The sequence below is a fragment of the Cryptomeria japonica genome, chromosome 4 (assembly GCF_030272615.1).
Source record: "Cryptomeria japonica chromosome 4, Sugi_1.0, whole genome shotgun sequence".
Lineage (NCBI taxonomy): Eukaryota > Viridiplantae > Streptophyta > Pinopsida > Cupressales > Cupressaceae > Cryptomeria > Cryptomeria japonica.
Genome location: NC_081408.1, coordinates 27131748 through 27156491, shown reverse-complemented (window position 1 = coordinate 27156491; position 24744 = coordinate 27131748). Strand labels below are relative to the sequence as shown.

Genomic DNA, 24744 nt, shown 5'->3' with positions numbered 1-24744 from the left:
GTGACATTGGTGGTATTCAATTGTAATAGTTCTTTATGGGCTTTGCTTACAAACTGGAGATTGAAGATATTCATGTTGCTGCTGTAACAGATCAGTTTCAGATCTGATTATAGGATCCACATATCAAAAATATCATTTTCAGTAATGTTCTATAAATTTCCATCTTAACTTAGCCCTATTTGTGCAAGAGTAGCTAACTACTTTGGGTGTTTTTGGTGAAGTTTTGTGATTTAAATTCTCTTTATCTCTTTTACACTTAAGCTAACTTTAGGTGCATAATAATTTAATTAATTATTATGTGCAAACCTAGGTTTTCCCTTTTAGGGCTTCTTGACCTATTAAAAGTTAAGTTTTTTCTACATTACATTTTGTGAATATTGAGCTCTCTTTTTTAGCATATTTTCTGTGTATTTCTTTCTTCTGTGATTTGCTTCCTTGCTTCTCCTTGTAACAGGTTTTCCAGCTTGCAAAGATCATTTGGACTCCCGTGGTGTATTTTCTCAACTCCAACAATATTTGTGAGCCTATTTATGAGATCTAAGCGTAATATTAAATTTTTGGTTGAGGGCATTACACCACTCCTGCAAGAATAGACTTGTTCTAGGTTAGGTAAATGATAAAATCTATGTGGCCAATGGCTAAATGGAAGTAGATGCAAAGCTAAGTGTAATAAGTGATTAGATAAAGTGAATGTATCGGAGCATGTATATAAATAGATAGAGTATGACTAAGTTTATAGGCATATGTATGTATGAGTAGATAAAAGGCTAGGAGAGTGAACCCGACTTCATACAAGATCATACCATTTGTCACTATATACATATATAAAGGCATTTCATTAAAATAGATACAAAAATAAATGGTTGGCAAGATAGCAAGTATAAGTGAATCCTAAAACAATTGGAAGGAATTAATTAATTTAGAAAGAAACCTCAATTGGGTGGAACTTGTATTCCTAAATGGTTCTACATTTCATAAGATTCCATCAAGGACTAACAATACAAAATTCAAATTTAATTTTGGCATTGTTAATATCATTACCTATGAAAAAGTTAAATACTTCAGAGTAAAACAAACAATATAAGGTTTTCAAATGTACATATACAACCATTACATGGGCATTCGTACAATGATACAAAATTCATTTTGCATTTGTTCTTAAGTTATACAGCATATCCAAAAACAGTTCCAAACTTTGATAAAACCTATCACTCACATTTAGACCTATGCCTAAAATGGTATTTTCCAAGTCACAACACAGATGATACAGTGAACTTCAAAGTAAACCTACAATGAAGTGTCTTGTGGGTAGTGGGTAATATATGTTAATGGATAGTTGCATAACTCGAATTGTTGTTTTGCAGATCTCCTACAATTGTGAGTAGCCAGATATAAACAACAGCTGAAACTTACTACTCAAATTCCCACTTCGACTAGCAACAAACATTTGTACATGGAAGCTTAGATGCCTTGAACATTTATCAATTCCCTTAGTGATTGAGATATATGTCTTTTCTAAGATACATGAAGCTCTTGTTAAAAAAATGAATCATCACAAACCCAATCTGTCAATCAGTCTCTAACCTTTCTATGTAATTGTCATAGTATTTTGCTGCTGTCTCCAAATCCCCGAGTTCAGTATAGCAGTCAGCTATTGCTCCATAAGCCTCAGTGCTTCCTGAGTGCTCTTTTGTCTTCTCTGAGATAGATAAGACCGTGGAATGATATTTTATAGCTTCACGGTATTTGCGCTGCTGCTGGCATGAGGCCCCTGCATTTGACATTTTGAGTTGCATCATGATGAGTGCTTAAAGCGGGAACCTCTGAACTGACTTTCCTTAATTTGAGTAGCAGGAATCACCTTATACGCATAAATCGTAGAAAATCACAGTACCAAGAAAAGAAGCTTCAAAGGAGGAAAAAACACTTTAAAAAGATGTAAGATTATTAAGAAATGCTGGTACATACTACTAAAAAAAGTAGATTATTCATTTGTATGCTTGACAAAGAAAAACAATGCACCATGTGTGCAAATATTCCAGTAAGCTTAGTATTTTACAAATGTGCCTAGTTTTTTAATGTCGAAATGCTTACCCAATCCTCGAGCTGCTTTTTTGGCTTCAGTGGCATCCCCAAGACTCTCAGCAATTTCAAGAGCTGCTTTAAATTCTTCAAATGCTTTTTTTGGATTATTAAACCTTAGAGCTTTTTTTCCTTCTCTTAACTTTGACATCATTTCATCCCTTCTTGTATCAGTTTTTGTTTCTATTTCAGAGGTGCGACCAACTGGTGCATAGCTCAAGTTGGGTGCATATGACTCTATGCGGACTTGCCTTCTCAATGCTGTGTTTATCTGGCGCAGCTGAGAATTCAATCTTTCCAGTTCAAACCTTCTTTGTCTTGCAAGCAAACCTGAAAATTCAAAATAAATCCACAGTTGAAAACCATGGTAAAGGAACAAAGTTTGATTAGTAAATAATTTATATGCTTCAAATCTAAAGAATTTGAAATTTTAACAATTCAAATTCATAAAGAGAATTTTAATTTATTCATAGCTGCAAATGCATTTTTTAAATCCACTGCTTTCTATGCAATATAATTATTGGTTGATACATTAATGGGATGGATTGCTCAGACCAAAAATATGATATTCAAATACATAAAATGAGACAGCATAAAAATTACAATCATAAATATTAAATATGTGTACATATATTTAATTGGTTAAAAAATTGGGTTTTCGTAATGGAGCCCAAGGTCAATTCCTCATAGAGACATCTGAAGCGGAATTCTAAGGTGTGACTCTTAGTCTTCCATAATTGGTTTCAGGTATGGAGGTGGTTTCTAAATAAAAATGGATTTCTAGGTAGTGACTCTTGGTCTTCCATAGGTGATTGCTAGTGTTTCCTGTAGGGAGCTTGTATTGGCCTCATGTTGATGCTCGAATGAGCAAGATATTTCCAATCAATACATAATTCAAAAAATATATATGTACATATAGAGGATTGGAACTGGCATCAAAGAAAACAGTAGTCTAAATGCAATATTGGTTGATATATCTGTAGCAGACCTTCATAACTGCAAAAGAATCCCGATTAAATTCTATCAAGTAAAACCAAAAAAATTCACACAAAAATACAACTAAAACACTCAACAGCATTTTGTTAAAAATAGATATGAAAATTATCATACAATAGAAATATTTTCCTTGATGTCTACAATTGTAACTGAATCTTAAAGAGCTCTGCTAAATTAACTTCTGCGGAGTTACATTTACTGACTCTGGGTTTCTAATGGGTTTTATTCATTCCAACACTGAACTAACAGACTCAACGAAAGACCATATAAAATAGAATAAAAATATATACAAACTACAAAACTTCATAATTTTGAAGTTTAATAAAACTAAAATAATATAAATGTAAATAAAAGATATTATTACCATAGATCTCAGATGCATGAAGAGGTGTTTTTAAGACTCAAGTTGTCAATACCTTTGTTTGTACCAGAGTTTCGTGACTCACCCAAACTCGGCAAGTCACGGGCCGAGTGACACTGGGCGAGTCTTGGGTAGCTCAGACCCGGACTCGCCAAGTTTTGGCCGAGTCATGGCAAGTCACATGACTCGGTGACTTGGCTCGGACCCGACGAGTCCCGAGTCCATGACTTGGCCGGCAGCAACCACCGAAAAAGTAAAAAAAAAACACAATAAACAATGGTTTTAGTTGCTTTTTTTTTCACTTATATTTGATTCTAAATTGTAAAAGGCATCTCATTTCATTCTATTGAAAAAATAGGAGAGTGAGTTGTGAGGAAAAAGAAGAGAGCATAGTAGAGCAACCCGCAAGGAGCAAAATTTCTTCAACAAATCGCATTGGGGCAGTGTAATACTTGCATTTGGTGCATCAAAAGCTTGTTAGAGAGGATTGGAAAAATGTTGCATTTCATTTCAACCTTCTTATAAGAAGTAAAACTGATTTTTTTTTGTTTTTTTAATGTTTTATAAGCAAAATTTACATTTTTTTTTTTTAACATTTGTAATGTGTATTCATTTCTTTCAAAGAAATCAGAAAACCCTACCATGTAGATTGTTTTTTGTTTTCTCAAAACTTAAAGAAATTGGCAAACCCTACAATATACATTTTTTTGTTTGAAGAAAAAAAATGTACATTGTAGGGTTTGCTGACTTTTTTATGTTTTGAAATGAAAAAAACAATCAACATTGGTAGGTTTGCTAATTTCTTTGAAAAAAAATGAATACAAATTCTATTACATTGATTTTTGTATCAAAATCAAAACATTGCTATTACATTTTTTTTTTTGTATTAATTTATAATTTAACAATGCACAAATGTTCATTTTTTTTGTAATTGTGTCTTATTCTAGCAACCTTCAACTTTTGAAAACAATGTCTAGTTCCACTCCTCGTAGAACAATCCCGGGTAGAAAAGATCCAACTTAGAAATATACTAAACCTTTTCCCGGGCAAAAAATAGGAGAGGCAAAATGTAAATTTTGCAAAACAATCTTTCATGGAGGCATAAATAGATTGAAATACCACCTTGCTGGCATACGTGGCCATGATGCAGAGCCTTGCAAATTAGAACTTCCTAAGAATATTCGTGAGTGCCAAGTGCTATTAGAGACTTTTGAGACTCGAAAAGAAATAAAGAAGAGGCAAAGGGAGGAGTTGGCTCAAGCTAGCATTGGTTGTGTTGGAGAGGCTCCTTCCACGCCTTCATATCATCCTAGTGCGAGTGCTAGTGCTAGTGCTTCTATTGCCGGTAGTGCCAGTGCTAGTGGGAGTATCAATGCAACCATTGGTCCTAGAATTCGTAAATCTAGGATGGATTCATATTTTGAGCCACGCACTACTCCTAGTGCCCAACCTTCACTTGAGAGCATGGGTTGGAACAAAGAGGTACACGATAAGGCTAAAGGTGAAATTGGAAGATTTTGGTTTTATTGCAATATTCCATTCTTCGCAGCCAAGTAATTCCTCTTAGTTTTTATTTGATTGTTTTAAGTTTTTAAGTTTTTAATATTTTTAGTTTGTTTTGTCTAATATTTATACTTATCTTATTTAATTTATTTGTGATAGGTCTCCTTATTGGTAGAGCATGGTTGATGCCATTGCTATTTGTGGGGCAGGTTTCAAAGCCCCTTCTGATTCCGAGTTAAGTGGCCCAATTTTGACAGAATCGGTGGCTGATGTAAAAGCCACATTAGAGGATCAACAAGAGATATGGAAGAAGAGGGGTTGCACCATCATGACCGATGGTTGGACTGATAGGAGAAATCGAACGCTCCTAAAGTTTCTTGTTTCTTCTGCAGGTGATTGAATAACTTGAATTTTATTTAATGATTCGTATTTTATTTTTGATTTGAGATTTATTGAATGATCATTGATCACTGATTTTACTTTGTTTTCAAATTTCAGGTGGCACCGTGTTCATGAAGTCCATTGATGCTTCCACACATTCTAAAAATGTCACTTACCTATGTGAGGTTATAGAAGAGGTCACATATGAAGTGGGTGAGGAGAATGTAGTACAAGTGGTGACCGATAATGCAGCAAATTATGTTGTTGCAGGTAAACTTTGATGGAGAGGCACCGATCTATATTTTGGTCTCCATGTGCTGCCCATTGCATTGACCTCATGTTGGAGGACATTGGTAAGATTGCATGGATCAGGATGTGTAGAGAAGGCAAAAAATATTTGCAAATTTGTATACAATCATGCATGGGTCCTTAACTTAATGAGGCAATACACGGGGTAGAAGGATTTGGTTCATCTTGGAATCACTAGATTTGCCACTAACTTCATCACATTGCAATCCTTGATTCGGAGTAAGGTAACTTTGAAACGTATGTTTGTTGGTGAGGAGTGGACTTCCTCATCCTATGCTACGAGTCCTTCAGGAGTTGATGCCGCAGATTCCATTTTTGATGAGCCAAGCTTTTGGACCCCTTGTGCTGAGATTGTGAAGGTAGAAATTTTAAGTATCCTACATTATGTTTTAAATTTTAACTTTTCATTTTATTCATATTTTTCTTTTATTTGTTATTTTCATTCACAATTTCACACTTACATTAACGGATATTAGATATTGTTTCACAATATTTGCAGTTCATTGAGCCCTTGGTAGTTCTCCTACGTATTGCTAGCAGGGAGAAGCCCACAATGGGCTACATATACGAGGGCATGGATAGGGCCAAGGAGGGCATCAGATCTGCCTATGAAGGGGATGAGAGTAAGTATCGTCCCATTTGGGATATCATTGATAAGAGATGGTAGGCCCAACTTCACAAGCCCCTTCATGTAGCTGCTTATTACCTCAATCCGGCATTCCATTTCCGCCCTAATTTCAAGGCAAGTGAGGAGGTTCTTAGTGGGCTCTATTTAGTGATAGAGTGAATGTCGCCTGGTCATAGCAATAGTATAATCTAGGAGCTAGAGGCCTTTTCTAATGCAGAAGAGGAGGTCTTCTCTCGTCAGCTTTGCAAAGAAAATCGGACAAAAATGTAGCCAAGTAAAATATTTTAACAAATTAAGAGCATAATTTTATTATATGTTATTCAATTTAATATTAATTATTAAATGAGGCTGATTTTTTTTCCTTTTTCTCATCTCAGATAGGTGGTGGCAGATGTTTGGTCCTAAAACACCAAATCTTCAACGGATAGCCATTCGTATTTTGAGCCAGCCATGCAGTGCTTCCGGTTGTGAGTGCAATTGGAGTATGTTTGAGCACATACACTCCAAGAGGCGCAATAGACTGCCTATGGAGAGGTTGAATGATCTAGTTGTTGATTTTATTGTAGCTGTGGTCGCAATCCACAGGCCTACATAACACAAAGGTTGTGATTATAATGTGATTGATAATATAATTATTATATTATTATTGTGAGATAATATATTATATAATTATTATATTATCATTATTATGAGATGATATAATTATATTATAATTGTGAGAATATAATTAAACTTATAATTATTGATAATATAATAATATATTGATAGTTAACATTATATTATATTAATTAATAAGAGTGGTGTCCCTTGGTGAAAGGGGCACCTCTTGCATATATATTTTATGAGATATGTGATCTCATTCAAGGGTAATAATCAATTGAATAAAAGGAATCATATACGATGGCAATATGAAAGAACTACCACAACATGGTCTCAGAGCAGGTTCTCTACCAGGCTTGTGAGGTTTCAGATACAACAAATAATACATCTTACATGGATAAACAGTGATTATCTCCAAAAAAGTTTTTTTTCAAAGTGCTTAAATCTCTATATAATACTGATCTTAACAGCGATTCAAGAGATAGCGACTATGGTGCAATAAGAACAGTGTATACAAATAAGATAGCAGCGATCATGGGTTTTAATTACAAAGAGCAATGTTCGAGATATAAGAAGTAAGCAATACCTAAGGTAGAAATATATATACAAGGGCGCAAGCAAATCTATAAATAAACGAATGATTCATGAGACTAGAGGCAGTAATATAAATAGATGAAATACATGACTGCAGCACAGAATCGAGCCTTTCAGACTACCAGCGTGGAATTCTACTTGTGAAGTATAGGAGTCTTTGAACAGCAACTTCAGAATATTTATGTGCAGTGGAGACTTCATCAACATTACAGACGATTCATAAAGTGAGAAAATAAGAAATTATAATATCAGTGATATTACTACCATGAAGCAAAGAAATAGCATTGGATATTTCACGAATGGTGTCTTGCGTATTGGAATCAGGAACACTTGGCAAGAAGAAAAGCTCGATCCTTATAGTGGTAATGTATAATTTGTTAAGTGTGATCCATCTTAAATATACAAACGATTCAAAAGACAAAAAGGCAACAACCTTATAATAACCAAAGTCGTGAACAGGGATATTGAACAGATACTAAATGGTTCTATGAATAAGTAGAAGAACATTTGATGCATATATTATATTCAGAAATATATTAGAGAAGAACGGCATGAATATTATACAGCGAAGTATATCACCAAGTCTACATGAATATTACACAGCAGAAAATATAACCAAGTGTGTGTGGATTATATACAGCAGTGTGTGAATAGAACGGAGCAAATAATATACCAAGGCATATAACAAGGGTGCATAGATATTCAACAACGGTGCATGCATTATAGTCAGAGATCGGGATATATATATAGTCGTGTATATAATAGTGAAGCAGTGCAGACACTATACTGCAGAATATGGTTATGAATAATGAAGCTTTGCACAAGTAAACCAAAGCAATCAACTGACATGGTAATGTGAAAAGGAAATGTAGCATGAACAATGATGCAACGAACCTCTATTTAGAAGAGATGCGATTTGTATTAAAAGGGGAACGTGTTAAAGGAGGTGCGACTATCCAAAGAGGATTAATAATCTGTTCTCAAAGCATTGTCATTTGTTTAATACATCAAAAGGATATTATACTGGCTGACTAATTAAGATTTACATAAAGACAAATATTAATATTGGTGTAAATATTAATATTTGCCAGAAGAAATTAGAGAGGCTGGCTCAGACAAGGATCTCTTTCTTTATAATAAGATCGATATAACAAAGTTAATATTTATTGACTTTCCTGGTAATTGCATTTCATATCGCTTCACTTCATGGTGTGATATAGTAATCTCTGTTGGAAACTACATGTGCATGAATAAGAGATTTCTGGTTGCCATGAATAATCTCTGCAATTATTTTGAGTCACAGAGGTTAAACGAAAGAAGGATATATTAAAACTGTGGGCCTCTAATGTTTTACTGCAACATTGATTAGGAAGATCGATCAACATCAATGGAGACAATAATATTTTGGCTGAATATTGTTGTAGTGTGTGCGTAATATTGGTGGGAGATGATTATTATTGTTGCTAAAGCTTATGTGGTAAATGTGATCCCTTTCCAAGGCCATGGAACTCTCCATTCCTTCTTTTGGAATGCCACACTTTGGAGATTTACAGGTTGTTGGGCGTGATGAGTTGTTCATTATATGTATGCCGATGGAAATAAAGTAAATGCTATGTGTTAATGATAGCACTGGGCAACGCTATGCAGTAATACATTTCCAATATACTTTTTGATCGCTACAACACTGAAGGTAGCAAAGTTGAGACAAGAGGGTCTCCTAGTGAGAGGGAGCAAACTGCAAGGGGATTTTGTTCTAATCTTAGGATGGTCATATTCCTATTTGGTCTAGGTCTCGATCTTATGACAGGAGGTCCAAGGTGGTCTTGGATCTTGCACTTTCAGCCGTATGTAGATCATACCAGATGATGAGAGTCTCTTGGAGCAAGGTATCTTCCATGATTGGAACCATGTGAGCATGGTATGCTTCCATTACAAAGGGAGCAATTAAGAGGATGTGCTTCTATTGACATCTGAGGATCTTGGTTATATTGGTTCAGAGGGAGTGGATCTTGTCGAGATGGTTTCTCTAGTGATCAATCAGAGGATTATGATTCATGGGATGGAGTCCCATATATGTAGGTTGGAAGGCCTTTATGCTAATTCCTAGGTCATGATATTCCTGGATAGATGGATACTTGGTGAGCTTGGAATACACCAAGAGTAATGCAGACTCTAACCTTGTAATTTATGAAAGGTCAAAGCATGTGGAGTTCAAATATCATGATATGATTCATGATTAGTATCATGTGTGCGAATCCATGACAATTTTGGTTCAATGCTTGATGACCCCCTGTGAACATTATTGTGAGGTGACAATCTCTCAATAGTGAACACTTGTACATCTGATCATTATCGTAAGGTGACGATCTTATGACATTGATTGATCATACCATTATGATGGATATCATGGGACGTGATATCTATGGATATGTCATAATGGTTTATATCTCTAGTAGCAATATCTATGGATATGCCATAATGGTGGATATCATGAGACGTGATACCCATGGATAAGCCATAATGGCGGATATTACATAAAGAGATATTCATGGTGGATTTCATGTGACGTGAAATCCGTGGACATGCCATGTAGTAATATCTTTAGATAAACCATAATGGTGGATATCAAGTGAGGTGATATCTATGGATATGCCATAATGGTTGATATCACGTGAGGTGATATCTATGTATAAACCATAATGGTGGATGTCATGTGAGGTGATGTCTATGGATATGCCATAATGATTGATATCACGTGAGGTGATATCTATGGAAAAGCCATAATGGTTGATATCACGTGAGGTGATATCTATGGAGGAGCCATGATGATTGATATCATGGTGAGGTGATATCTTTACTTTACTCATATGGGTGTAATCATTGTGGTTGACATCACGATGAGGTGATATGTCTTGTGCAGCTGGAAGTATCCTCCCTAGCTAAGAGGGAGTGTTGAAGATAACATTAGGAGGACGAACTAGAAGATGTCGAGTAGGATTCCTTCCTAGCTAAGAGGGAGTGTTGATTTTATTGTAGCTGTGGTCGGAATCCACAGGCCTAAATAACACAAAAGTTGTGATTATATTGTGATTGATAATATAATTATTATATTATTATTGTGAGATAATATATTATATAATTATTATATTATCATTATTATGAGATGATATAATTATATTATAATTGTGAGAATATAATTATACTTATAATTATTGATAATATAATAATATATTGATAGTTACCATTATATTATATTAATTAATAAGAGTGGTATCCCTTCGTGAAAGGGGCACCTCTTGCATATATATTTTATGAGATATGTAATCTCATTCAAGGGTAATAATCAATTGAATAAAAGGAATAATATGTGATGGCAATATGAAAGAACTACAACAACACTAGTCTTTGTTCATTACAACCTTCGTCTTAGACAAAAACAGGTTATGGACCATGACACCACCCTGATCACGCTAGAGGAGGTTGATCCAGAATCTGAGTGGATCAGTGAGGCTACAGATCCTATCTTTAGTGATGAGGACTTAGATTGGATCGACCAGGTAGATAGAGAGTTTGAGTCTGTAGCCATGACAAAGGAGGAGGTTAGAGCGTGAGCAGAGCCAGAGCCAGAGCCAGAGCCAGAGCCAGAGCCAGAGCCAGAGCTAGAGACAGACATAGCTGATGTTGGTGAGGGTAGAATGGAGTCACGGGCAGAGAATATGGCTGTTGACGCATCCAAGACCTACCTTAGATGCCTTTGTAGGAAGGACCCATGCTCCTTTGAGCCATAGACTTGTAGTTGTTTTACTTTTGATATATGTGTGGAACTGGAACATTGAATTTTGATGTCATGGATTTCATATTCCATGAGTTTTGTAATATTTTTTACATTTGACACTATTTATATATCTATGGTTATTGGTTGTGATTTCCTTCAACTACAATTTGCGTTTATACTAATGTGATCGATGTATACTTGTCTATGTGATCAAATTAGCTTCTATTAGATGATGTTATTGTGTATTTAAGGTTTGTTTAATAAAGGGTGCATGGAACAAGTTTTAAATCCTTAAAATTGCTAAATTTCTTGGGTTTTTCACTTTGCCGAGTCCTAGCCAATCCAAGTCCTGAGTCCCAAGTCGAGTCACCCTTGCTGAGTCCGCGCCGAGTTCGAGTCCCGTTTCTATGGTTTGTACGTTTCCAGTGTAGTACAACTAGCACCTGAAATCTTTTGGACATGTTCAGGTGCATATCAAATCCATGCTAAGATGGATATATGCTAGCTTAAAATTATTAGCATTGAGAGTATAGATCAATAATAGTGTTACCACTCAAAGTTTCCCATGCATACATCCATGATCCACTGACCCCAAAAGTCCAAGTTAATATGAGGTGGAGAAGCCACCTCTTCAAATAACAAGAAGAATGCATGCCTGAAGAGGTCCTCTAGTACTGGTCAGTTGATTAGTTGTCATTTAAACCACCAAGGTTCTGTTCCTCCAGAATTATAAACCCCAGACATGTGAAAAAGGATGAGATTGGATGGAAGAGTAAGGTGTCACTTAGATTAAAATCTTTCTAACCAAAAAAACAATCGATAAATAAAACTTCATTGACTTTAAAGGTAATTATCTAAGTTGAAAGCAAGTTTAGGAATCTAAATTATGAAAAAGCTAAAAGCATCATAAATGCTACCTAAACGAGGCAATTAACTATTGATGGAGCGTGGTGAGAGAGTAAGCGGTAGGGTTTTTGCAGAAGCTGGAGAAGCGGACATTGATGAAGCAGATGATGGGTGGCATTTTGAGCAATCTACGGCAGAGGACACCTACAGTTTGGTCGTGGATGGGACTTTTGGTGATGCCATTGTGGTGTCACTGTTGTTGTTGAGTTGGGCGAGTTAGGGACGGGGCTTGATCCCTCTGTTCTTTGGAGCAGTGGGTTTAGAGTTGTGAGGGGATCTTCTGGTTCACGGTGCTTGACACTAGTGATGGCTTCATTTGAGGTCGTTTTTGGTGCTTATTTTCCCCTCTTTTTTGGGGTTCCTTTGCCTTCTTTGATCTGGTATTGTGTGATGGCTTTGGGTTTCGATGTTGCTCCTGCTTGTGTTAACCATGCATCTATCTAGATCTTTGGTGTTGTTCTGGCTTCAACTATGTTGTTTTTTGTTGCAAAATCCCTGCTCCCCATTATGTTTTGGGTAGGGACTTTTTGTGTGGCTCCTGTTTGGTGGTGACCAGAGGTCCTCTGGCCCTTTTGGGTGTTGGGGTTTCTTTTGAGTTGAACGATGTTTTCAACTCTATGGAGGTTGATGTTGAAGAGGCTGATGGTGTTGTGTTCATGGCTGTTGACTTTAAGGATATTGGGGGCTTGTCCCTTGACCTTGTCATGTCCCCATTTGAGACCTCAGAACAATAAGATTCAATATACGATTAAATAAGTTTTGATTAAAGATTATTATTAAAGAATAAGTAACGATTGTAATTCAATAAGACTAAACCTTCCATTGAAGGAAGACTCAAGGAACCATATTCGAGCAATAGTCAACATCCAATCTGAATGAATACAACAGCAATCCACAGATAACAATGGTCATTAGAATTGACATGATCAAATGAATGACCAGCAAATCAAACCCATAAACATCAAGTAATCTTCAACCGCCAATACACAAGAGGAACGATCATATCTATAAGCCAAGCATCAACTCGTTAAGTTATACAACTTGGAATAATTAATGATGAGCATCGACATTAATCATGAAGGACCAATCGGTGTCCCTTAACTAATCCTCGTCCGTCAAATAATATGAAAGAATGCGATTGATATTTAGGAAGGGCTACAAACATGAAAGGATATGTCTATTCTAAATGAGATGGCATCGTTCCGTATTATGAGATATTTAATAAACAACCATAGTTAGAAAAAAGGGAGAAAACACCATCGATCAGATTGGATCAGAACTGTTCTTAAACTTCCAGGCAGTAACATCTTTGTTCTTGGTGATATGCATGGGGGAATATATAATATATGGAATTTCTTTATTCTAGTTTGGAGGAAGAATAGGATAACAGGGAGAAGAATCGGTGAACAAGCAAGACTAGAGTACTCATATAGAAACAAATCAAAGATACAGATTAAGAGAATAGCAGAATCGGGAGTTCTTCCATCATCTGGTGTGATCGGATCTCTCTTTAAGGGTAAAGACAGAAGACACATTATCGGGGCATACTGAACGGAGTCAATAATTAGAGAAGACACCAAATCTGCAGGATATTTATTGCATTATCAGAGACAATGTTGACATTACATTGTGGCAAGTGTATACTTATACATCAGAAACAAACAATGTATCACCACAGAAGGGATACTAATAATTACATCTACAAGTCATAAGGGTACATTTTCATCTCAGAGCGACTATATATAATTTCAGAGAATCATCCTCTTCGTTTAAATATGCATAATGTGTATCAGAGATACATTTTGAGTTCAAGAATCTTAATACATAACAGGGAACTTTCTTACCCAATTGTATACTTATATATAAGAAGATATTTGTTCTCAGACTTCTCTTAAATAGTTTATACCAGAAATCATAACCAGTCCCTTCTGAGATCCTTTTTAATTACCATTAATCAGTCAAGTAAGAGAGTCTCTACTGGGGACATTACAGACCTTTCTGTCAAGGTTCTTTTGGTGGTTCATCTGGTTCTTCTTGCTTCCAATGCTAAGCTTGAGAAGGTCTCCATGCTGATTGATGTTGTCATCTCCGTTGCAGGTCATGGGTTATTTTCGGCCTGCTATTCATTTTGGGGGGGCTGCTTTACGCTGACTGCCTTCGATGTTGAGATTTCTTTGGTGGGACTTACTTGTATTGATTATTTTCAAAGGCCTAGTTCTATTTTTGGCAGGATCTTTTCTTCCTGTTTTTGTTTCCTTTGTGTGGGGAGTTTTTGGGTATGTTTTCAAGCTTGTGCTTGATGCCCCTATGTGTTTAGGGGCAGCTTCTGTAGTGTTTTGGTGTTTTTGGTTAAGGGTCTCTTCTGCTTTTTTGGAAGAAAAGTATGTTTGTGTTGATGCTGAGAGTGCCCTTGATTCGGCTATTGTGGATTTTCAGTTGAGGGCTTATTTTATGTTCATGCTAGCTTCAACTCATGAGTCTCCTATTGAGGTGGTGTGATCTTCTATGGAGGTGGAGACCTTATTTGTGAGTTGGGCTGGGGTTTGGGTCTTTATCAACTGGCTGCCTTTCCTACCTATCTTATTGAAGTGGGTCTTATGTGACGTTTTCACACATTGCCCCATTGCAAATGGGGACCCTCATTTTTGGCTTGTTAGCATAGGTGTTTTTGCTTAGTTTGCATAGCTTGGCATTAGTTATGGTCAAGAATGGGTAAGTTGAGTTGGGAATTCCAAGTCCAGGATAGGAATTGAATGTGCAAACCACCATCTGGACTAGGAAAATTCCTTGTTTGAGTTTAGAAATGTCCACTTGTTCTAGGGAATGAAAATGGAAGTTGTCCAAATTCGAGACCAAGGGGGTGATAAGGTCAAGAGTTCAAAGTTTCAAGTCTAGAATCCATGGGCAAATGTCAAGATTGAAACTTGAGGTTGAAAATGTAAAAGTTGTCAAAAAAGAAAAAGTGCAAAAAAATGTTACAAACTGCTGTCAAGTAAAGTGAAACCAGGAAAATGCCAAGTGAGAAAAAATGGGAGAAAATTTCCAAGGAAAGTGATACTTGAGCAAGGAAAATTCCTTGTCAAGATCAGATTTTCTGACCTTGACAGGATGGGAAATAAGGGAAATTCCTTGATAAGGTTGCGAATTTTCAAGAAGTCAAAATTTGAAGTGTGGAATTCCTAAATTGACGTTTACAATTATTTAATGATCAGCACTAATTATTTAATGACCTATGAGTTATCCCAAAGGCAAATCGATTTTCCCAAGATGTTAAAGAAAGCAAGTTTTTTTATCTTGTGTGGTGAAAAATCAAGGTGAAAACTTGAATAAGTATCCCAGCCAGCATTATAATAATATTATAAGTGTGCTGATGTGACAGTTTGAAACGTGATTGAGGGCAGATTGGAGATGCCAGCTGGGCGATTTTTGCGTGAGTGTCATTTAGACACCATTGTTGGAGAGGAATTGCAGAGAGAAGAGAGCGATTTTGCCCAATCAAGTGTGGCACCACCATTAAAGGAGAAGTGACAGCGATTTATGTTTGGCGCCATTGTTGGGAAGCCACAATTTTGTATGTGGCTGGACATTTCACATTTGAGCGATTTTTGGAAGCATTTTATGGCATCATTGCTGATGTTGGGATGAAAATCTGAGTTTGGTGCCATAGCTGGGCAAGTTTGTGACATTATCTTTGGACGCCATTGCTGGTCCAGGACTGAGATATTCATTTCCAGATCTGAAGTATTACCACCCAGCCATCATTACACAAGGGCAATTTTGTTCAGATATCAATTTTGAGGAGTTCAAGGGTATTTTATGAGAACACCATTGCTGGTGCAGGTCTGAAACTTCATTACCAGAATTGTCTTCACACTGAAACTACATTTCCAGCCACATAGTTGTGCCCAGGCGTGGTCATTTTGGAGCTTGGAAGGGTGAGATAATTCAAGTGCAAGTATATGGCAGGACTGTGAGTCTGTGACCACTTCTAGCCACTGATTTCCATCATTTCCAACGTGTCTTCAGACTTTTCAAGGCCATTTTCAGAACTTGAAAGGTGTATTCAGACATAGGAATCAGAAAATCAGACTTATATACACCCTATTCTAAGTGTATTCAGACTTGTGGTATACTTTTGGAGCCTCAAATCCATTATTTTCTGAGCATACCCACATGTCTTTAGACTTATTTTTAATGATCAGACCTTACATAAGTGTGAAATTGAAGTTTTATGAGGGTTTTAGACCCCAATTTGATCAAAGTTTGTTTTGTTCTCAGAATTTATGTTGCAAATTGGTGAAATTTCTGATTTTAGGACCTTAAATTTGACAAAATCATAAAAAATCAGAACTCAATAAATTCTGAAAACAAGTTATTTAAGATATTTTCTCCATGATATTGACTTCATGCTTCATACAGGTACCATGTCTAAGGCGGGAATCACTGCGAGGAAGGAACACTTGAGGATAGTACAAACGGGTTTCTATCCGGAATCCCAGCTATCATCCCAATGGAAGAAGATCACGGACACAAACATGGAATTCCTGAACATGGAGCAAATGCAGCAAAAGATGTTTGGATTGAAGAATCATCTTCCTTCCACCCTTTCGGCCAACATCATGAAGAGTGGAATATATAAAGCAGTTGGCTTTCCACCATCTGTACAATGCAGCGAACTTATTATTGAGTGTGCAAAGCACTATGATCCGATAACCAAAATGATCAAGTCACCCAAAGGGACAACGCTTGCATACTTAGCCAAGGATGCAATCGTAGAAGTGTTTGGAATCCCTAGGAGTGCAGACATGCGAGAGAAAACTAAGGATGAATATGAAGCTAAATTTTTTACGAAGGCGGGTGCATACATGAAAGTTATCAAAAAAGAATGAATCATTGAGCCTAGGCATCACCACTCTAAGTTACCCAAGAGGCTTCTATCATCGGACTTCAAAGATGAATATAGTGATATGATATTTCTACTCAATAGAGTGATGGGGACACCTCAAGGGGCTTAGTTTGAGAACTGGATGTTCTATTTTATTCAGGATATATCAAAAGGAACAATGATTAATTGGGCCAAGATTACAAGTGACAACCTTGACTTCCAGTTGAGGAATGTGGACAAGACAAGGACATTCAACATGACTTCCTACCTTGTATACTTGCTTGCCAGATTTGTTGTATACAAAGGACTAATATGCAAGGGCAAAGTTGGGAATGGGCCAAGGCAGTACAGAGTTTATGAATGTTATCCACAACTTCATATGCACAAAATTGAACACTATGAAGGGTGAATGATGCTTTCACCATGTACATCACAAGGCTACTGCAAGGCGGGATCCACAAAAGGTTGTCCACAGAGGCAACAAGGCTTATTGAGAAGTATGGATCATGGTACATACAGTTTCCTACCTTCACATACCTACAGATTCAAGGATTTAGATCCAAACCATACAAACTTCCTAGGTACCCGACAAACAAGATGATCATACTGGAGGTACTGAGACAACTTTTGGAATTTGATTTCATCCAAAAGGACAAGCATAGAACAGGGATAACTCTCCCACTTACACTTGGGAAGACTTTGGAGGTATGCCACACCACAACTATAGCAAGTTCAATCATTGAGGAACTTGAGTTCTATCGCCTTGGAACTTACAAGAGAAAGGAAAGATTTGATCCATTCAGAAATATTGTGAAGATCAAGGGAGAAAGGTTTATACATAAAATTGAAATTGAGGATTATTGGGCTAATCTCGTGGATGTGGTCTCGAATGTCAATTGATTTCATGAGGAAGTGTGAACTCTTCTCCATTCCAGATCAGGTGCTTGATGACAGTGATCACACTCATCCGCAATATGTGAATGACAAGGACAGGCCTATCCTATTGCCTAGTTAGACACAGTCGGACGTGGTGGATTTGAATGTGCTTATGAGAGAAGTAAATGATTACTCTAGGGAATGGGTGGACAAGTACGTCAATAAATTAAAAGAAATAAACGTCATCTTTACCTATGAAAAGATGGGACATGAAGAGCCTTCCCTTGATGATGACCAAAGAACAACCAGTGATGCCAGGATACATGCAGATGAGGAGAGTCATGCTCCCAAAAGAAGGAAGGGTATGCTTGGAGAGTCACAAGCAAAAGGCAAGGAGACCATTAGCCAGCAGTCAAGGCAAAAAAAACATAAGTCTAACACTCCTTTATCCACCCCAAGTTCCTCATCAGTGAAGGAGAATAATACGCTAGAGAAGGATAGAGTCAAAACAAATTTCCCATACAAAAATCTTACTAGAGAAAAATCAGGAGTTGCATGCTACATCACAATCGGCACCACCGAATGAAGACGAAGAGCAACCCGGATCTCTCACTGTCTAGTTGGAGGTTAGTTTGGGCAATAATGTGGTCGACTTAACCAAGGACAAAGAGACAGATGATGATGTCGTTTCATCTTTGAGAAGACTTGATCATGATATGAGCCTTGAGGATGGGATGGAAATGTCTACCATTCCCGATTGGTTGTTGCAGAGCATGGAAAAGAAGATGATAGAGACAAAACCCATAGAGAACATTGATGATTTCTTAGCCAAAACTGATACAGGAAAAGAACAAAAGGCTAAGATAATTTCTAAACTTGCTAGAGATGAGACAGGTGTGCACATTGCACAAGTGGTAGTCTCGATAGGTGACGTAACCAGAGATGCAGCCACTCCCATGGATTATCATATCGCTACGATTGACCTTGGACCTACTACAAAGAAGCAAGAGTTCTAGGGACTTGATGATAAAATCCAAGCAATCAGGGCGCAATTGGATAGGACTATTGAGAAGAAGAATATGCTTAAAAATGAGAACAAGAGACTCAAGGAGTACATTGAAGGGATGAATTCCCAAAGGCGTGAGGATCCTACTTTTGTTGCACCTATTGCTATTGATCGTGGATTCCCCTTTGATCATGAGGCAGTGAGGTATACATATGTGGAGTTTGGAAAGTGGATTGAGGATGTTGCAAAACAAGCAGATGATTTCCTAGCTCAATTTGTCCAAGCATTTGACAAATTGTCAATGCTCATATTCAAGATACAGTATTTGGAAGGAGTTTGGGATGATTTCCAACCGATGCAAGAGAAAACAATCTCTCGCCTCAAAGCATTGAAGCGAATCCTGATGCCCACATTAATGCAAGAGGGAGTTGTGCATGCAGGAGATGTATATGATTTCCAGGGATGGTATTATTCCTTAGCTATGAGGAAGTCCACCTATAATCATGAGAGACAAGATTGTGCAGAGATGGAAGGATCGATCCAAGAAATTCAATCCAAGATCCTTACATCTATTGATGAGTTGTTGGGGATGGATGTCAATGCTTCAAACACTTTACACTTAGAAGAATTTGAGAGAAAAAATGAAGTTCATATACTTCAATCAATTGGAATCTGTGAAGAAGAGTCACATAGATGATTTGGTTTCTCTATTGGGTTCACATCTACTGTTTGCAGAAGCTTATGCCAGATTGGGAGAATGCACTTGATTCTATCTCAGATGCGTTGGATGTGATAGATGCACAACAGGAGGCTTTACCCAGCATTACCATGGAGGATCTTAACTCAGTCTTGGCCATATTCTTGGAATATGCTGCTAGAGAGAGGGATACCCTCCTTGATGACTAGGCGTCATTCCAATGGGTCTTGTGTTGGTGATTCCTTTTTTGATGTAAACCCTAATTAGGGCAAATTTAGGGCAGTGTTGGCATGATCTTGGCACTTGATTAAAAATGAATCTTGGCCCTTCATTTTATTTGAGACTCTATATATACACCACTGCCTCTCATTTGTATGGGAGAGATTTTTGAGAATTGTCGTCTATATGCTGCAGATTTGAATATAAATCATTTTAGTGTGGTGGTTTTGTTTAGATTTTGTATGCATTTGTGGTTCTCTTTGCCTCCAAAATGTAGATTAGAATTTGTTTCAAGTTTCTTAGATTGAATGAAAGAGTTATTGAATGCATTTGATTGAAATCCATTTAATCCATACCACTGGCTTCTTGCTGATTGTAAGTTCACTTTGTGTGGTCAACTAGAATATGAATTGAACTTAACTTCAATTATTGCACGTCCATTGGTATGCATTGCCTTGATGGTATTGATGTTGATGGTGATAATTTGAACATCTATGAATTTTACCTTAGATGATTGCACTAAGCTTGTGTCAAATTGTTCATTGATGGTGAGACCTTGCCTAGTAGAATTTCATTGAATCGTTCATTGGCTCTTGCATTCTAGGTTAGAATACAACTCCTAAACCCTTATTCCTTTTGCATTTTAATTGAAAATCCTTGTTAGATTAGATAAAGAGCTATATTGCAAAATCCTAAGTCATTGGCAAAACCTATCCCAATCCATGATAAGACTGACAAATCCGAACAATTGTGTAAGTACCCAAGTGAAAACAGCAATTCACATCAACCATTGAGCTTATCCACGAGTCAAGACCTGACATTTCGTAACCTTGGATTTGTCTCATTTGATCATGAAGCATAGCATTTGAGAGACTTTGGTCAAGAGAGGATAAGATACCTTGGTATTTTATTCTGTGTTCAATTGTGCATAAAACACACATCAACACTACCTCCCTTTCTCAAGGTATTGGCTATATGGTTGCTGAAAATGCCTACTTTCCGATCCTCTTTCTTTTCGTTCCTATCCAGGTGAAGTCTCTAGAAGCAAATTGGACCTATTTGAAGGTTGTGAGAGCCTACTCAAAACCCATTGTAATTGTGCTCGATGAGATGAGTTGGAAGATGGCTTCAACGTTCTCTCTTGTGCAGACATTTTTCTAATGTTCTGGTCCTCATGGTCTGTTGTGTTTGGGTTGTTGGTTATCTGTGCGTATTCTATTAGAAGCGTTTCTCTTGTGTTCTGGGTTTTGGGTCCCATCAAAACCTATTGTAAGGTGTTTTAGGTCCCCCCAAAACCTGTTTTACCCTTAATAAAAAACGAGGCAATTAACTATTTAAAGGAACTTGCTCTTACACATTTTTATGACTTGGATAAGAAGGAAACAAAGAGAACATGTCAATGTCCATTAACAACTAAAGCAGACCAATGAAATCAAAAGTATGGTATGTCACACCAGTTAATTAGGAGAAGAAATTCAACACATGATTTTGCAAGTCGTGTTTATTTTCGCAGGTTTTGTTCTCTCTCTATGCGCGTCTATTTCTTTTTGGGCTCCAACAAATCTAGGAGACTGAGATTTTTTGGCAATGATTTCTGCTGTTTTTCAGATGATTTTGTTTTCAGCGACATTTTTTTTCTAATGCATTTTGCACAACGGCAGATTTTTGACGGATTTTTCCACACGTCATGACGTGTTTCACTACAAATCGCATCGCTTCCCTATTCACGGGTTTTTGGCGTCATTTTCTGGGTGATCCTTTATGTATTTTCTGTGCTTTTTAAAGCTCGCGTGATGCATTTCTTAGCTGCCCAGGGTTTCACAGCGACGATTTCTTCTATGCAACAGGGGTCCCTGAGACCTGCGATCCAAGTGTTTGAAGTTTTTTTGCAGCCACGATTTTTGCCACGTTTTCATCTGTCTAGTATTCAGCAAACTAGGGTTTTATATTTTTTTCCCATAAAAAATTTTATCATTTTTTTATTATTTTTTTTGTCCTAAAAAAAAATTATTTGCGGGTTTTATAATTTGTCCTTAACAAATTATTTCTAGGTTTTGTAATTTTTGTCCACAAAAAATTATTTCTAGGTTTTCACGTTATAATTTTTTTCTCAAAAATTACTTGTGGGTTTTATGATTTTTCTCCACAAAAAATCATGGGAGGGTTTTGCTTGATTTTTTCCTCAAAAGTCAAGGTTTTGTCATGTGATGTCTAGTGTTTTTCCACACGATGTTTTAGGGTTTTGTTCGATTTTTTCCTCAAAAATCATGTTTGGTTTTGATCAGTTTTTATCCTTAAAAATCGTGTATCATCCATAATTCGCGATGTTCGCATGAGATTCTGTTATTCTGGGGTTTAACTGTTTTTCCACAAAAACAATGATTTGTAACCTCAGATTTATGGGTTTGTCAATTTTGTCCTCAAAAATTGTGCATTCTATGTTGGAGGGTTTTCTAATTTACTCCACAAAAAATTATGATGGGCGTCCCTGTTTTTAGGGTTTTTACCCTTTTTTCCACAAAAACAATGCTTTGTAACTTCAATTTTCGAGGGTTTGCTGATTTTTCCTCAAAATCGTGGTTTCAGGTTTCAATATTATTACCCAGCATCAACTATCGATATCTATATTACATTATCGATCTTTATTATCACCGTATTGTCTAATTATCGGTGATGTGTGTTATTGCACATAACTGATTGTGTTTAAATTAGTTTAGTTATAAATACCGATTATATTAATGTATCGGTTTGCCTCCAAAGTATCATATCCCTACGTGTAGAGTCACGATCTCAGGTATCCTATATCATACAACCTATCAAATCAGAAGTATGATATATATATTGCATTTGTATGAGTCATCAGAAAAATATAATATACCCAGTCACAGTGTTAAGAGAAATGACAGTGCCCACAGCAGACAGCGATATATATAGGATACGATAAGGCGGAGATATAACAAGCAGACAGTGATAGCAATACAATAAGAAATATAGAGATACAGTTCGACTCAATATAACAGTGCATGATAATATTCTGCAGTCGGTGAATATAGATATACAGTTCGACACAGTTCATGATTATATACTATAGTCTGTGTGATTACAACAGTGCGTGATCTATATTCTGAGTGATTACAACAGATGGAATCACATTCAAGTGTGACTCATATACATATTAGATTGGGAGTTTCACTCACATTAAATTCAATCTATATTCTGCAGATTGGATTTGAATCTTACATAGGTTGAATTAATATCAAACTCAGATCAAAGTTAAAATTTAAAATTACCTGATTACCTACCTATTATAATCTGATCAAAACTTAACACATACATATACACATGCACATCTAATGAAATGGATATTACCTCCCTCAATTGCATGAATTGCATTGATATAACAGATATAAGTCTTCCAGAATCCATTGGAATCAATTGAAAGAGTTTCTCATTGATATAGTTAATTTTGTGCATAAAAGTTCTCAAACTACTCGAATTGATATAATGCATATGGCAAATGAAATGCTTTACAGTTATCAGACAGGAAAAAACATTGCAGCTATTACTTCCTGATTTTGCAATAATTGAAATCCAAAAATATTTTGAAAAACACATCCAAAAGTATGTATCTTGGAATAGTACAAGCTAATAGCAACTGTACACTAGTTCTGTGTGAATTTCCAGTCTCATCTTCTCAGAAAGCTGTCTTGAAAGAGAACTCAGAACTCTTATTACAATACAGACCTAGCTAACCAAAGGAAAAGCTAATGGAGGGGTTGAAGGAAGTAAACCCTCACCTGGGAGAGGCAGCACCAGAAGCTGGAGAGCAAATTGCAGCTAGATCAGTCAAGAATGGGTTGAAGCTATCTGCAGGTACAAATGCTGTTAAGGAACATGAGGTTGCAAAGCTTAGGCCAGAAAATGAAGATACTAGCAAAGTTCTCACGCACACCCCAAATAAATTGGAAGGAGATCCTTCATTATCTAGGTATGGTGTTTTGCAGAGAGAAAAAGGTCAGAAGAGGTTCTATTCAGCAGAGGAGATGTCTTGGAGATATGAGGAGTAATGAAGCAAAGACGATGCCCATTTTGGAATTCAGATGAAGAACTGGAAGAAGAGAGGGAGCACTATATGGAGATGGCATTAATATGTAGATTTAGCAACCTCTCGCCTCACCTTCCAGATCTTAGCAAATGTGTAAAATCCTCCTGGCTGCCTATTCTTGAAGCTTCTCTAGTGATTTATCCTTATGTGAATGGTCTTTTTGTAGTTGTCTTATATTCTGTAGTAGATAAAGGCAGCATTTTAGAGAAAGGGCCATGGACCTAGAATATGCATCCCTCTTTCTTAAACCCTAGTTCTGGCTGCCTATTCTTGAAAGCCCTCTTGTGATTTATCTTTATGCAAATGGTTTTTTTGCAGTTGTTTTTACTCTGTAGAAAAAAAAGGCAAAATTTTAGAGAAAGGGCCACAACCCTCAGATATGGCATCCCTCTTTTTTGAAAACCTGGTTCCCAGGCTTCGATCTGAAAATGGAGAAACTTTCACATAGTCCCAATATGGGTAAGGATATCAGACTTGCCTCTTCACATCTGGCAGTCTTCAACATTGAGAAGCATTGGTTACCCTTTGGGAAAATATCTTTCTATCTACCTTAAAATTCATTAATTCAATGACATGCATTAATTTATAATGCATGTGTATTAGTAGAGCTAGATTTTATTTTGGCCTCCCAGTGGATATTGGCTTAAAAGTAGAAAAGGAGGTATGGGAGCAAACCAGTAGATAATGAGAATGTAGGATTTCATTGTTGGAAATATTTTACAGCAAGCAATTTAGCAAAAGAATGTAGAAAAGAATTTAAAACATCTGGAAGGGTTTACTAGTGGAAAAATGCAGAACCATGTCATCAGTTGGTTCTTCAT

General features: G+C 36.7%; 1 protein-coding gene across 1 annotated transcript in view; it reads right to left on the bottom strand.

Moving 5' to 3' along the window:
- Positions 1-1130: 1130 nt before the first annotated feature.
- The window catches only part of LOC131079257 (protein FLUORESCENT IN BLUE LIGHT, chloroplastic), an 84676-nt gene continuing 61062 nt past the window's right edge, over positions 1131-24744 (bottom strand). Inside the window, exons 3-4 of the mRNA XM_058017159.2 lie at positions 2095-2412; positions 1131-1771 (exon numbers count right to left, since the gene is read on the bottom strand). Of these exons, the coding sequence (XP_057873142.2) occupies positions 1569-1771; positions 2095-2412 (521 nt within the window). The 3' untranslated portion in view covers positions 1131-1568. The remainder of the gene's footprint in view (positions 1772-2094; positions 2413-24744) is intronic.